Source organism: Chroicocephalus ridibundus, unplaced genomic scaffold (genome assembly GCF_963924245.1).
Source record: "Chroicocephalus ridibundus unplaced genomic scaffold, bChrRid1.1 SCAFFOLD_26, whole genome shotgun sequence".
Lineage (NCBI taxonomy): Eukaryota > Metazoa > Chordata > Aves > Charadriiformes > Laridae > Chroicocephalus > Chroicocephalus ridibundus.
In genome coordinates this window covers 93,273-109,303 of record NW_026961775.1, presented here as the reverse complement: position 1 = coordinate 109,303, position 16,031 = coordinate 93,273, and the positions used below count along the sequence as shown (strand labels likewise).

Below are 16,031 nucleotides of genomic sequence, written 5' to 3'. Positions count from 1 at the left end.
AGACCCACTTGCATAGGTGAGCTCACTGCTGGTCAAGTTCTCTTGCGCGTGTCTCGGAAGCCATCTTTACCAAGGAGCTGCTTCTTTGTAGCCCAATGTGCTGGTCAGCTTTTTCAGCAGGGCTAGTTCAGAGCCTATGCGGCAGGACACAGCTGCTGCCTGAAAAGTTTGCCTTCTATCCCACAGGAGCTTGATGGTGAAAGCGCCATTTCTAGCTTTGCGAGGGAGACAGGGAGGACCAAAGCTCCCTGAGCGTTGTTGGCCTGAGCTGGCCTTCGGGATAACTCGGCTCCTTCCTTTGCCACTTGCTCGGCTACTTTTTTCCAGGCAGTGATGGTTTACTGCCCACTGCTCCTCAACGGCCATCCTCTTGCAAAGGTAATTACGATTTGAGCTTTAGGAGAGATGGTACAGTAGGTAGATACGGGATCAAAGTATAGGCTGGTCTCTACCTTGGGAAGGGTAGGATGAGCTATTACACCTTGATAGGCTGTCCAGATAGGCGCTATGGGTAGAGTTCCTATTTGCTAATTGTTGTTTCTTTAGCATGTGCTGGGGGCTCAGTCTGGAATGACAAGAAGCCCACCCTGACTGATGCGGTGGGAAGGGAGACAGCAGAGGAGCACAGCAAAGGCAGCTGTTAAAGCAGCGGCTGAAAGCCGGTCCCTCCTGCATCCAAGGTGGGAAAGTGTGGGCTGGAGAACCAGAGGGCTCTGCTGCTAAAGGCAGCCACAGGGAAGCAGTAGGTCCTCTCCAGTGAAGGTGACGCACAGTGCAGTCTTCCAAAAGGGCCTTGGTAACTGCTGTCAGTGAGAGTCCTGTGACAGGGCCAGCAGGGCCATCAGCCTGCAGCTGTGCAGCGGTTGTAACTACCGCTGAAACGGTTGTAGAGGGGGATGCTGTCCTGTGGGTTTGGCTTGGGGTTCTTTTTTTAACTATTTTGTAGGGGTGCAACTATTTCTTTGCACTCAGGTGAGGGGATTGGCGCTGATCTTCTCTTTCTGGAGCGCGTCCTGGCATCCTTTGTCACCCAGAGCTTCCCCCTCTGTTCTGTTCCTGACAAGGAGCCATGGCCGCAATGGGGAACGACTCCTGTGAGTAACGACTTCACCAGCAGGCTTGGGCTTTTGTGAATCCCCAAAGGCAAGGGATGTGGCTGGTGCTCCATCCCTGACTGTTGATTTGCTGACAATCTAGAGGCAATTCTGGGGTGTTTCCTGCCAGCAGCCGGACTTACCCAGGTGTTTTCAATTAGACACGGGAAAAGGTTTTTATCCCTCCTGTGCCATTATGTACAGGACCTTGAAAGATGTTGTTTCTCATAGAAAGATCTCGCCTCAGTAGGGTTACCTTTGGGGCTAGATCACTTGAGCTGGTAATGCACTGCAAGACTCTAGCGGGCAAGGAAGGTAGGCCGAGGCACAGAAATCCGAGCGTGGGTTGGTTGGACTGCTGGCAAATTGAGCGGGGGAACAGACTGTTTTCCAAACAGTCAATTTCCATGGCAGTCCTGTACAGAACTCGACTTTTAAAATAGGCTTTCGTGCACCACTAGGGTCTCATCACTTCTCAAATGTCAGTTTAACATGATAGGCCTGCTGGTTAAGGACTCGTCTGCTGCGACATGGCTCAGGACCACACCAGGGCCAGCAGCGCTGCTTTCTGCATCCCGTGGGGGCGCGGGCAGAGGGCCGGGTTGGCAGGTCCCGGCACGAGGTACGTGTGTGGGACGTCAGGGTGACTCTCGCCTGGTTTTTCCCAGCAAAGCCCCAGCCGGTGCCAGCCCCGAGCTGCGGGGCTGTGCTCTCCGCACCCAGTTCATGGAATAAATTTGTTGTGTTTCATCAGATACTGGTTTTGTCTGCTGCCAGAGAGGGAGGGGAGGCCGAGCCAGGGCCACGGGGGCCGCTCCCCCTCGCCCACCCTCCGCCTGGGCTGCCGGGAGGAGCCGGGCTGGCCCCGCCGCCACAGCCCAGCGCCATTGCTGACAGCCCCAGGCTGGAGACCTTGTGGGGCTGGGAGGCGGGGCCTTCCTGAGGCCTCCCCCAGCCGAGTCTGCCTGAGGCTGCGGGGCCTGGCCATGGCAGAGCGCCACAGCCTCTGAGCACTGCCGGCCCGCTCGCCCTCAGCCTGCGCTGCTGGCCCCGGCCCCTCAGTGGGCCCTGCCCCACGCCGCCGTGGGCCCTGATGCGGTGTGGAGGCCGTGACGCCATCTGCTGTGGTAGATGCCTTTGCGTAGCAGGCACCGCCTGGCCCTGACCATGTCTGCTGTCCATTATAAGTTCTTCTCCAAGCTGAAGTACGATATAGTCACCTTCGACGGCCTCCACATCTCCCTCCGCGACCTCAAGTGCCGGATCATGGGCCGTGAGAAGCTGAAGGCGGCCAACTGTGTCCTGCAGATCAGCAACGCCCAGACCGAAGAAGGTGCGTGGGGGCGCGGGGCCTCAGGGCAGTGAGGAAAAAGCATGTGCTTCACTAGGTTCCCTTAAACGTGGGGTTGCCGAAAGGGGCTTTGCCTAAAGGGCCGAAAGGGGCTAACTTTCCTGCTTCAAAGAGCATCAGTCGTGTGTGGCAGTGACACGATCCTCCTCTAGGTAGGTTGTGTTGCACTTTGACCTTTGTAAAATGAGTGTGATCTTTTAAACTTGGTACACTGGTGGCACAGATACTTAGTGAAGGTAAGGGTGTTTTCCATGCGAAAACACCAAAATACCCCAGTGGTTTTCAGAGCACAGCTAGAGAATACGTTTTGGTGTAATATGTATGAATGCCAACTTTTTTGGTTGATATGCATAACCGTTACTTCCAGTTGTTATTCGTCAGATGTAGATGCTTAAACTCACCTTCAGGAAAAAAAGGGAAAAAAAAAACAGACCGGGATTTTCTGCCTCAGTGGGATGTTTGGAATTCCTATATGCGGACATACAGTATTGCATTTTATACCTTTGTCTGTGCAGCAGTCCTGGCAAAATGTTGAAATGATCTTGGAAAGAACAAAGTGAAGCTTGAGTGAAGATGGCCTCCTTGTTCAGATTTTTCTGAGTACTCCAAGCTCTTACAGGTCAGTAACTGCTACTTTTCACAATGGAAATCTAGTAATAGAAGCAAAGCTAGTATGAGGTAAAAGTAAAGAGGATTTTAAAGCTCAGTGGAAAAATATGAGATGATGCTTTTAGAGATGCCGGGAAGGCAAAGGGATGGTTGGGACCTATTTTACAGAGGGGGTGGGGGGATGTCCTCTTCCACGCTTACTCTAGAGGCGTGTTCTGTAAGGGCAGAATTCCCTTCAAAAAGCCCATACTCAGGAATAGTGCATTTAAACTTGCCTCCTTTTAATTTGATCTGAATTTCTTATCATAGATGTTCTCACAATACCGTGGTAGAACAGTAAACTCCAGAACTCAGGTTTCTTGAGTACTCTTTCCTGCCCTGTAACATTCTGTCTCAAACCCCTTGGAGAATGTGCTATTCTGCTTATCAGGCAAAAGACAAAAAAGTATAAAACCAAAAATGGGACTCTGAACGCTCTTGGGTGATTAGTTTTAAGGAAGAAGAGTGCTCTTCTAAGGCTGTCTCTGCAGCTCGGAACTTGCTCGAGTTCAGTGTTACAGCACGCACTTGACGGTTTTAGTAATGCTGTGATGCGATGTCTTCAAAACAAACTCCCGCTAACTCCAAAGGAAGTCATGCCCATAGGAAGAATATACTGAAAAATGATGCCTAAATTGTGAACTATTCCTATTTTGGGTCTGATCCCTGAGCAAAATCTCCCTGACAGAGCTTGGCTTGATATCCGGTATCTTTGGTTTTCAGGCCATCGTTCTGCAAAGGTAAGGGCTTTTAGCATTTGAAACTGTAGGCAGATGACGGGGAATGGCTGCTGGTAGTGCTTTAAAACAGTTAGTCATATCCAGCTGGTGTAAGTACAATAGACAACCATTCTCATGGGAAGGGCTTTGCATTTTAAGCTTGCTCAGTCCGAGTGTCTCAGGTAGTAAGGGCAGGGTTTTTTGGGTCGTATGTAAAAGGTCAGAAGGCTTTCCTCCGTTTCAAAAGACTGACAGGGTGTAAGCCAAGGCAAAGCACGGGTAGCGTCAGGCGCACACTGTTTTCTAAAGGCTTTTAGAGGCTGTCTTCGTATGTAGTTTTGTTTGAGTCTCTCTGCTCTGCAAGAAGGGAATTGAAAGAGTTCACCTCCCTTCACGTTTAATTCAAAGGAGATGATTAGCTTCAGAGGGGAGATACCACTTTAGTTTGAGCCAATTCTGCCCTACTTGTGAAAGCAAGCTCAAAAAAGGCCAAAAGTTCTGTGATGCAAACTCTAGCACTGCCAGTTTGGGTTCCATTCAAATGTAAAGCACTGAGAGGCCGAGAAGTGTGGTTGTTGGTGGAAGATGCTCCAAGAAATAGACAGAGATGGCAGGGTCTCTTCTGCGTTCTGTCAGTCTTGAGCACTGGTGGCATTAGGTGAATCGTTTGAGTTAACAGCTGTGGAAGCAATGGCGTTTTCATGCTTTAGCTCGGTGCCTGTTTTGTTGCAGGGCAAGCTAGACAGACTTTAGACTCTGGTTTATGCAGGTGAGACTTTGCTGTGGGTTGTTCTGCTCCGGAGATCTGTTGGCTTTGTAGCCTAACAGAAGCAAAAGCAACTTGAGCTAGATCAGGACAGAACCTCATGCATTAGCAGACTCTCTTTTAGTGACCATTGAGAGTGTTTTGCTGTTGGCATTCCAACTTTTTTTAAAAAAGGAGACAAATTTTGCTGTATGTGTTTGGTTCTCAAACCTGAAGATTTCTTGCAATGTACTGTTAGTGTGTTGAGACGATAAAAGCGCGATGTGACATACAAAAGTTTGCTTTTCTATCTGTCAAGGGATTCTCTGAAGTGCTGTGTAATTACGTATTAATCCTTAATCCTTATGAATGGACTAGGGTTTTTTCCTGTGTTTCTCTTGTTTTCAGAATACACAGATGACAATGCCCTGATTCCTAAGAACTCATCGGTGATTGTCAGAAGAATCCCTGTTGGAGGAGTTAAAGCTACCAGCAAAACATCTGTTAGGTAAGTATCCATAAACCATTGTATTCTTTCTAAGGGGTTTTGGTGTGATAGCTTTTTAAATTTATATTAGTTTACAGGGGCTTTCAGCTTGTATCTTTCTTGTTAAAGCTGCTGTTAATTTTTGTTGTCATGGGCTAGATTTTAATGTATCTGCCCCAAAGCAGGCTGACATTTTTAGTGCTGTTGGGACATGGGGTTCACACTCCACCAATTGTAACTTTTCAGATGCCTCTACTGGGCTTGTTCTTGGGGCTGATTGTTCTGAGACCCATGGTCTCTACATGGATCTCCATATGGAGAAATTCCTTATTATATGTGTTTGCTTTTATTGCTTTTATAGTACAGGCAGATACACATTGTAGTGTCATCTTAGGCTTTGTTCCCATCTCAGAAGAGCCTGCGTCTCAGTGTTTGACTATTTCTTGCATTTGGGCTGGAGGGTATTCTTACGGCCCAAATCTGGGTTTTTTTGCATACTAGCTATAGAGGAAAGACCCAGGGTTGCCAGCTGGCGAGCAATGCAAACAAGAAGTTTCATTCATAAAGGATTCCTAGTAGTTTCCTAAAGACAATGTCCGTTTAAGGCCAGAGAAAAAGAACAGTGTCCTAAAGCCTTTTGTGTGAGTACGATGAAGGAATAGTTAATCCTTTCCAAACTTGAAAGTCAGTAAGCAGTTGAGCAGGTTACCAAATGTTACTGGTTATCTTTCTAAGTCTGTTTTTACCCTAAGCCGATGTCTGTGCTCCAGGTTTTAATTCTGTATTCCTAAGATTTACGGAGGACAGAGAATCGGGTGTATTGATTAAAATTACAGATACTCAAATGCACTGCCGACTACAGGATTATTGCTGTCATTTCTGCATTCATACAGACCCGTTCTATTTCAGCTACATTAGCGTTGTTTGAATGGTCATATTTTCCGGCCTTCTTAAAGATATGCCTCTCCCCCACAATTAAAAGATGTTATTAAATTGTGGTTTTGCCATGTCTTTCTAGTGTTGGTTCTCAACAGAGTAGAGTGATGAGTTACAGCGTGTCTCGCACCAACAGTACAGCAGCATCCTGGTACTCATGAAGTGTCTGCAAGCAAAACCCCCTGAATTTACGTGGCTCTGCATGTCAGCTTTGGGCATGTTACTGCCGTAGTTGTTGCAGTGCTTTCAGGTACTCCCTAGTAATTCTGGAGGCCACAGAGTTGTGCTTCTAAACACTGGGGGTTAATTAAAATGTGTATGCTTAGTGCTGCGTTGTCAGTGCATCCTCCGTTTCTGATTGGACGGCACCCTCTCCTGGTATTGTAATGCTGCCCCACAATGAGAGGACAGATGCTGCTAGCTTCAAAGATCAGGTAAATACCTGTATGTGGGGATAAGGGAAGAACGGCACTGCTGTTCTAGCATTGACAATTCACCAGGCAGATGAGCTTTCTGCTCCTCCAGCTGGAAACATTGCAGAAGCCACTGGCAGAGTGGCTAAAGTTTGGGAATGATGAACGTACGCTGTAAGGGTGGAGAGGCCTTCAAAAATGTGTTACTCACCTTGTAGTATGTTCTTTGAGGTAAGTGGATGAAGAAACCATTGGGTGAAACCATTGGGTGGTCATTGACAGTGTTTCCTTGTACTTGCTCCCCTTCGGGAGCTGTGTGGCTGTAATTGTGAGCCTGGTGGTGGTCTAGCAGTGGCAGGAAGCACGAGCCTTTCTCTTTGTACGTGAATTCCACAGCAGCCTTTGAATTGCCTCTGCAGTACGGATCAATGAGTATGTGGAATCTCAGCAAGTTTTCAAATGTAATAAATGGTTCCTAAAATATTGTAGCATTTTCAAGATCATCTTAAAACAAATTCTGGCAATCGAGGCCGCTATTTTCTTTTGTCCCGGGACTCCTCAGTTGAACAAAATTCTAGAAACTGCTGTCAGGTGACATTTCTAGTACTATTTTGAATCCACATAGCATATGTAACACGTTTAGTGGCTAAATATGGTAGCCGTCTGAGCACAGTGCTTAGGCTTCCACAAAGAAACGCTCTCGTAAAGACTCTGCTGCGGACATTTTTGTTATGTCTTTGTCGGATGACTGATTTCTGGTTCGCTTAAGGAAAGGTGCACTTTGAAGTGTCTAGGCCATCACTGTTCTTGCTTAGAAACTAAAGTACTGTGTATGGCCCTATTTGTGATACTAGGGATATACAGACTGGCTAACGTTACCTTCCTGTTTTGATGGTCGATTATTTAAGAACACAAAATATAGTACAGACATGATGGTTTTGTTACTTAGGTAGCAGAGACAAAATACTTGAGGACTTCCTCTTGTGCTGTTGTGTTCTGTATCTGTAAGTCTTGGAGTAATTTGTGACAAAGGTGAAATGTGATCTGGGTTTTTTTTTTCTTTGCACTGAGTGTACAAGAGAGAACAGTTTATGTATACGGATAAATTTCCACATTCGGTAGACTATCAGAACATAATGTTTTGACAATCCGTTTTTATAATCTGGTTTTGCTGCTTGATGCTGGGCACAAGTGCTTTATTTTAAATTCTGATCACCTTTCTTTCTTCTTCTAGAAGTCGAACTAAGCCAGTGAGTGGAACATCAAAAGCGGTATGTAAAATCACAATCTCACTTTTTTACATTTGGAAAAGGAGCAGCATTTTTCTTCAGGTTTGAAAACACTGTCATTCAGCTGCTGAAATACAATTAAGTAACACAAGGAAATACTTGACTGGTGATGGTCTAGATCTTGATTTGCCACTTGGGTTGAATGCTATGCGTAACTACACATTTCAAAATAGTCCCTACAGCATAAAAATCACTATTTGGTGGGTTTTATTTTTCATCTTTATTTTAAGTACTTCACTGCTGTGGTGTGAGCCATTACACTAACCCTGGACCGCTGGATCTGATGCCTTGATAAGCTGTTAGGATCACCTAAATCTAGAAACAGATGAGCTCTGGCTCTGTGTTCTGCGAAGAATGCAGCCTCTGATGCTCATGGAATAGTATCCAATCAACTTAAAATTGTAAGCTTTTTGTATGTAGGTCTAAAACCACTACGTCTTAATCTGACACCTGTAATTCTGTCACCGAGTGGTTCGAATTCCTTTTTGGCCATGAATGCATGAATGGCTCGCGTTGTGAGTTTGAGTTAGTTTACTGGCCCAGGGACCCAAGTAGTTAATTTTATGCATTTATGTAAACTATGTTTATAGTATTTCATCTAATTCAGACGAGTTTTTATTTCTTGAATAGGATTATTTTTCTTGTTGTTCACTAGCATGTGCATAAACACAAATCACATGTTGCAAAAGAAGGTTAACGTTCTTTTCGCCTCGCGTCTTCCCTGGCGTGTCTGTTTCACGTTTCTGAGTAGCATCTCGCCATCCGCTAGCACAGATGTCTCCAAGAAAAGGAAAAATCCTGGAGTGGGAGGGAAGCCTCAGCGTTAGCTAGAACTACTTAAAGTAAATGAAAGACGAAGCAGAAACGTTCCCTTCTAGTTTGCTCTGCCTGGACCTGATTTGGGTTGTGGGTAGCCGTGGGGAGGGTGGAAGCCTTGCATCGCTCTTTACAAATCCTCTCTCTCTCTCTCCCTGTAAAAGCACTGCAGCCTCGGGTGCTTCTGGTGTTGGAGACACAATTAACTTTATTCTTAAAGCTAACTCACTCTTGGTTCAAAGCGTGGGCTTTTTGTTTCGGTTTGGTTTTTTAAATACCTGTATTTCTGCATGTATTTCCAAGACGAACCTGGATCTTAGTGTGGGAGGAAGAAATCACCAAAAAGCTTGCCAATCACTGTTGAACAGTAAAGCAGCAAAATTAAAATTAGTCATGATTTTTCTGAACAGGATGCACAAAAGGTTTTACTTTGAGTATTTCTTCCTTGTCTCGCTCTTATATCAGCTGTCATTCTATACGTCCAAATTTGCGCTGCTGTCCTACTGTTACTACAGCCAAAGCAAGAAAGTGCCTCCGTTTTGGTTTAGTATTACTGTTTCGGTAACTGCGAGGATTTCTAGTAAGGGCTTGTCCTTAAAGGCTGCAGAAACGCAGCGCCAGGCCCATTGTTTTAGCACCGTCAGGCACAACCGTGATCCTTCCTGGCTGAATGTTTAGTTCAGCCAAGCAATCGGATTTTAGGAAACTGCTGTAATTTACACGTAACGTTCCAGCAGCACGACTAGCCTTTTCCTCCTGTTTTTGGTGCCCTTTCCCACGTGCTTCATGTGAGTTTCTGTCTAGTCTTGTGTTTGAAATGGGAGTTAATAAATTCACTGTCGGTTCTTGGTTTTTGAGGGTTGCGTTGGCTGGTTGGGTTTGGATTTTTTCCCCCCAGTTCTTCTGCAGTATTACCTTAGGGCTGTGTACAAGTTTCATGGAGGTGTTGTTTCTGCTTGATTGATTTGAGGGACTGGCAGGAAATACTTCAGTAGAAATTTAGAGGGGAAAAAAAAAGTCACGAGAATGTAGGATCATTGGAAGAGGAAGATGGCTGTTGGGCAGATGTACTAACTAGTACACGAATTATCTATCGCCTGCGTTTGATAACTGTTTAGTAGAAAGGAGTGCTATCGCCACCTTTAAGAAATCAGACTGTTGCCTGCAGGCCATATAATAACTGCTCCCTAAAAAAATACCGGAACTACTTAATAGTTTATGAACGGTTATGTTTCAGTTCCTGGTCAGTACAGGACTGTTTAATGCTAGACTCCAACAGAGCACCTTCCCACTCTCTGAAAAACTGCAAAACGGTGGTGATTGTGCCTGCCGTGAGAGAGCACGGGCCTGTTATGTGCATGGGAAAGAGAGTGGCAGATGGAGCATGAAGCTGTTGGCCCAAATCTGGGTGTGCAAAGAGCTGAGCCACACACGGAGTGGAGACGGGTGTTTATTTTGTGTCTGCGCAGAGGTGGGGGCTGGGGGGAGCTCCACAAAGCTAGCACACCTTGGCTTACACGTTGTAAGCTTTCATATTTTACAAAAAGCGACTCATTGGCAGACTAGACTAATTTCTCACACTTCCCAAACTGATTTGGGTAGTATGGCTTGTGGTCTAATAAAATACAAGAAATCAGTTTTCTCAGTGTCTGCTCTGTCCTGGTAAACACCTTTATTTCAATAATTGGAGCAGTAAATTTTTTTCTAGACTAGGTGGTGTGTTACTTTTATGGCTGATGTTTTGGACTGGTGTTTTTATTTGGGTTTTGTGGGGTATGGTGAGTTTGGCATTTTTAAACGTAGTGACAGGAGAGGCAGAGTTCACGTTTCGGGGCTGATATGCCGGTGCTTTATTTTGACAGGCACCTGCTGTCTTCATCCAAGTGTAACCGTGTGCATTTATAAATGATGAGACATGAACCGATTAATTTTCAAACTACACCGAAGATAAGTTTCCTGTAGTGCTGCTTCCTTCATGAATAAACTTGAATTTATTTTCTGAATGCTCTTTAGCTGGAAATTGACAGCTTCCTTACCCCTTTGACTTTCAAGCAGTCGTGAGCATTTGAGAAGGGTCCCTCTCTGAGATATTCTGGAGCAGTAAGCTGATCTCAAACGGGTTTGGTAATTGTAGTTTCTTCTCATTAACCTCATTAACCACACTCTTAAGCTGTCGTAGGTCTGGGCTTTGCCTTGAACAAATACAAGTTCCAGTGGGTTGGAAATGCCGCTTTCAGTGACAGTCAGAGGCTATAGTGCAGGCTTTGGGACTACAGTAGAGGTTAGCTATTGCCGTGTTTGGATTGTAGAACTCGACTGTGTGTTTCTTTTCTCGTGAACAGATTGGTGACTCTCCTGCATCTATTTCTGTGGCCCAGCTTACTAAGGTATATGAATATTCTCGTCAAATACTTAAAAAATAAAAAAGCATTTTCTTTGTACTTTTAAATCTTATACTGTCATCTGTATCTGGCTAGCACTTGTAATTTGAACAAGACTTTAATAAAATTTCTACTAATTTATAGTATTTATTTTAACTTTAAAATGTGTGTATATTTTGATACCATCCTGTAAAGAGTAGTTCCCATTTTGGAAGATAAAAGCAGAGTACCTTATCAGCCTCAAGATGATGTTGTAGTATTGGTCTTCTTCAGGACCCAGAGGAGCAGCACTTTAGCTGTCTACCATTTTTGATAAGTTTTGTTAATTTTGCATTGGAAACAAACACAATTTTTATGGAAGACTTGATTTGTCTGTAAGCTGTGGACATTTAAGGGGGGTTTTGAACAGCCAAAATAGAAGCGTTTCTGTAACATGGACAATTGCATCCCTATTTTTGAATTTCTAGGGATGGTAGTCACGGAACCATTCTTTGAATGCTGCACAATTTCATAAATTGTAGTATATGTGCAGTGGAGAACGCAATCTAATTTGGTTGAACACAAACTGTGAATTGTGAAAATGTGCCCAGTTATTTCTAAGATTATACCAATGTGTCTGTGTGGCATAATAGCAGATGTGGCCCTCTGAAACTGTTGTAATGCCATGTTTGGCTATGGAATCGCTTGCATTTTTGGCTCAATAACGTGTGACTTTGGCCGGGAGAGCACTAGTGATGGCCCTTGGTGCACAGACGTAGTGCTGTGCAATGAAATTACTCGTCTTGAAAGAGCACAAAGATTAGAGGAGGCAGGCCCTAATGCAGAGGAGACAGTTCTTTCTTCTGAAAATAAAGGCCGGCATTCATTTCCAAGAAGGAGAGATCTCTTCCTGCTGGTAACGTCTTCCCTCTCTCACTGCAGAAATTAAATTGTGTACAATTGAGAAAAAAAATAGTTTGGAAAGCAGCCAACAAAAGAAATTGGTCTCTGTTAGTGCTGTCCTTAAACATGTCCTTGGTTCTGAAATTCCTGTGAAGTTTTGCTCGAAAAAGTGAAAAACCGTCCAAGCGGTGTACACATTTAAGCTTTTGAGAGAATTTAACTATTTCAGAAAAATGCAGGAACATACCATAAAGCAGGTCAAAGCCGTTACTTACTCTAACCTCTTCGGTGCAGGCTGGCTTAGCATGGAGGCAAGGTGTTCAGAGTTCTCTGGTTTTTTATTACTGTGCATTAAACGCCATAATTGAATGTTGGTGTATTGCCAGTAATGTTTTGTGGGTTTTGGACGTGTTTTGTAAACCGTTTGGGTTCAAACAAATTAGTCAATGATCTCTAAAGTTTTCTGGAAATGTAAATGGCAGTGATTTCATAGATGTCGATCTGGATTATGTTACTGTTGAGCAAAAGCTGTGTATGTGAAACAAGCATTTAAGAAAATGTTGAAACTAGTTGGCTGCTTTTGTGCATGAATGCCATTAAAACCAAAACCATGAGTGGCTGATCTGAACGATAGGTGCTTGAAGGTCCAGATCACTGAGAGTCACTCCCTTAGACCCTGCTCGTATCTGGACTAGTGTGTAATTTGAACATTGGAACTAATACGTCTCTACTAATCAGATGGCTTCAATAATTTGAAAATCTGATTCTGCATAAGGTCGATATGACAATCTGTGTGAGCTTAACTGTGTTTCTAATGTGCCTGTCAAATAATTCCCTGATGCCATGTGTTGAATATTTGCATGTTTTAATTACACGAGCCTCTGGTTGCGTATTCATGCCATTTAATGTTAGTCACTGAACGTATGTGCGTGAGGCATGAACTCGGCCTTCCTACAGAGATGGTGAATCTAAGTTTCCCCAGTGACTGGCTCAGAGCCCTGAATTGAGATCTCCCTCTGAACTGTGCTTTGGAGGAGGAGCGGATTTGTGTCTCTTCTCGGAGTGGATGGTGAGCTAAGGGATATTTCACCCGTAAGGAACCTGAAGTTAAGGCAAAGGATGTCAGATGAGTTCAAACCACTGCTCAAGCCTTTGGAACATCCTGGCTATCTTCATTTAGGAACATAAGTATTTGAGTCAAGCAACCCTTCTGCTGGGTAAAAGGAGAGGATGAAAGGCTGTTGCCGCTTAACAGAATCACTGACAGATCACTTTAAGTGTGGGTCTTGAGATGAGACGTGCCTGCATTTCTTTTCTTAGCAGGACAAAAGTTTGGAGTCTGTTCCCAGAATTCAAAAGAGCACAGGAATTCCAAGGAGTTTCACGACGGAGGTGAAAGATCCCAAAACAAAGGGTGCTATGCTGACAAACACTGGAAAATACGCCATACCAACTATTAATGCGTAAGTATGGAATTAATTGGACTGACCAAAAACTGAAGGAGAGAAACCACGAGTGAATGTCTGAGTGGCAATGCAGCCGAGTTGGCCGGCATCTGTAATTGCAGGGGAAGAATCATTGTCACCGTATCTTAACCTTAAAATCTGCCATACTTTCTAATATGAAAACAGGGTGGTCCTACTGTTTGTGCCCCTGGAAGTTGGTTAAACGTGTGGTAGGCTGAGAATCTATTTCTGCAAAACATTTCTGTAGTGTTTACACTTGGAGTCGTTCTCTCAGAAAGCTCGTTTTGCATCTGGTTTGTGTTTCAAAGGCTTCTTGCAAAATTTATCAAATTGGACTATTGGTCTGAGATTTCCTTCCCCTCTGCCTTTTATCAAATCTCACGTGTGAAACAGACTGAAGTTTTCCTGTTGCTCCAAACTAAAAATGCTACTGTGTGCTGACAAGAGTGGTTCTCTTAAAAAGGAAGCGGTAGCACTTCTGTTTTTCTGTCACGGATCTCCTTTGGTAGAAGCTGTAACATAGACTTCATTCACTTATAAAATGCAATTACTCGAAGGCCAACTCTATCCTGAGCCTGCAATTTATATTTACCCTCTGGCAAAGGAGGGCTGGGATTCATTTCCCCTGATTTCTAGCCGTCAAAAAATGATTTTTCTAGTCTGAGCTAATTTCTTAGTTGATCCAATGAATGGAAGAGTTCTGCAGAAGGAAAATTGTTCCCCCCTCCCTTCTCTGGCAGTTGAAACTAAATGCCTGTGTTTCAGAAGGCTAATGCGGAGTGAGAATAATTCCATCCGTTATCTTCCTTTGATAAAATTAAAAGCTTGGAACAGTTTTCATATGCACATCTTTAACTTTTTTCTTTTTCCTTCCCCACCCCACCCTCCAGGGAAGCTTCTGCTAGAGGAAAGAAGGAAAAGCCGCCCTTTTTACCCTCATCCTCTGATGATCTGATTCCAGATGAGTTGCTGTGTCCCATTTGTAGAGATACGATGACCAATGCAGTTGTTATTGCCTGCTGCGGAAACAGTTTTTGTGGCGAATGTAAGTGTTACTCCCCTGATTGTTGATTCAAAACCTGATCTTCTGAAAGCAGAAATAGGAGAGAACTGAATGATTGTGTTACCACTTCTATTTACTACTTAAGTATCCCCTGAGTAGGAAAAGAATTTTCTCACATAAAGGAAAGAAAATTAAGGCAGAAAGCTTTTTTTGCTTTTTATGCATGTAGTTAAATCCTCTTTACACGCGGAGGGATGATTATGAGAAGAGTGCGTAATTGTGCAGGTGATTACAGGATTAGATAGGGAATGCATTTAGTGTCTTTCTCTCACACAAAATTATGTGGCCAACTCTGGTGACTTGCTGTGGTCTGCAACAAGCGGATAGTTAGGCATTTAATCCACATTCTTCTCCACAGGAGAGTTGGTTAAAGCCGGCAGAACTCAACCCTACTATCATTTCTTTGAGATGAGTTTTTTTCAAGAACCTTGAGGTTGGTGACTTGTCACCGTAGAGCCTGGAAAAAAAGAGGAGTTGAACCATCAAGACGCAGCCTACCCTACATCTTCAAATGTTCAATAGTGAAGTACCAAAACTGCGTAGCTATTTACTGCATACTAGGAATTTTTTGCACTCTTGAACGTTTATAGCTTGATGCTCTCAGGGCAAGAGCAGATTCACCCATTAAGCATATACGTCTTTTTATGAATGATTAGAACCCTCAACATTTCCTTCGTTTGGCTAAAAACTATTTTGATGGTTCTAATGATTCGCAGGTATTAGAACAGCATTACTGGAATCGGAGGAACATACGTGCCCAGCATGTCATCAGGCAGATGTTTCTCCTGATGCTTTAGTTGCCAACAAGTGCCTACGCCAGGTAACGTGATGACTTTGATGTAAACTGTTTGCATGAAAAGTCTGTTTGTAAAAAGCTGAAAGGGAAGAAAATAGTACTTTACATCTCCTTAAGAAAGGCTAAATTGAATGAGGCTAAATTTACTTTTCAAATGCTTCATCTGTTATTACAGAAGCTTACACCTTTAGAGACAGTCTGGCAAATTCGGGTCACACTTTTGTTTAACGTGATTGCCTCCCTTTCCAATTCGATGTTAACACAGAATTACTTTAAGTGCAGATACTCTGAGGTGCCAATCGTTACTGACACTGTTTAACGTCCTGTGTTTGTGTATCCGCACGTTGATTTATTTCAGGGTTGGTGGCATTTCCAGGAATACACCAGTAAATTTACTCTGTGGAGGTTTTTGTTCGCCTATCTACTGACGTTTCGTAGTACTTTTTGTAAATGTTTTTCTGCCTCTAGGCTGTGAACAACTTCAAAAGTGGAACTGGCTACAGAAAGCGGATTCAGCAGCAACAGCGGCGGCAGCCGCCACCGCCACCACCTTCACCACCACTCGTGAGACAAGCAATAACCCGCAACCTGCAGCCTCTGCTCCGGCCAAAAATGTCCAGACAGCAGGCGCCACTAATGATTTCGTTAGCTTCTCTGGCTTCTCCTTCTGCTTTGGCATCGTTGGCCCCTGGTCCGTCACCTGTGGCAGCCTGGCTGCCAGTAAGTCCCTCTTCTGTCATTGTCCCTGATCTCCCTCCAGCAGTGCCCCTACCTCTCCGTGCTGAAAAGCCAGATAGACCTTCTCGGTGAGTAAAGCTATAGAGCAACATGAATATGAAACGCTGAAGTTAGATTCTTCTTCTTGCGCTCCTCTCTAGCGAGTGACATTTAGTGACATTCATTAGTGACATCAGTGACAGTTCCAGCTATATTTTTTTACTTTGA

The 16,031-nt window shown here is 44.2% G+C and overlaps 1 protein-coding gene across 1 annotated transcript; it reads left to right on the top strand.

Annotated features, from left to right (window-relative positions):
- Positions 1-2,261: 2,261 nt before the first annotated feature.
- On the top strand, positions 2,262-15,900 carry LOC134509651 (E3 ubiquitin-protein ligase RBBP6-like). The gene is made up of 6 exons (XM_063322233.1): positions 2,262-2,427; positions 4,966-5,065; positions 7,628-7,664; positions 10,841-10,885; positions 15,555-15,650; positions 15,847-15,900. The coding sequence occupies exons 1-6, from the start codon at positions 2,262-2,264 to the stop codon at positions 15,898-15,900; spliced, it is 498 nt and encodes a 165-aa protein (XP_063178303.1).
- Positions 15,901-16,031: the final 131 nt, after the last annotated feature.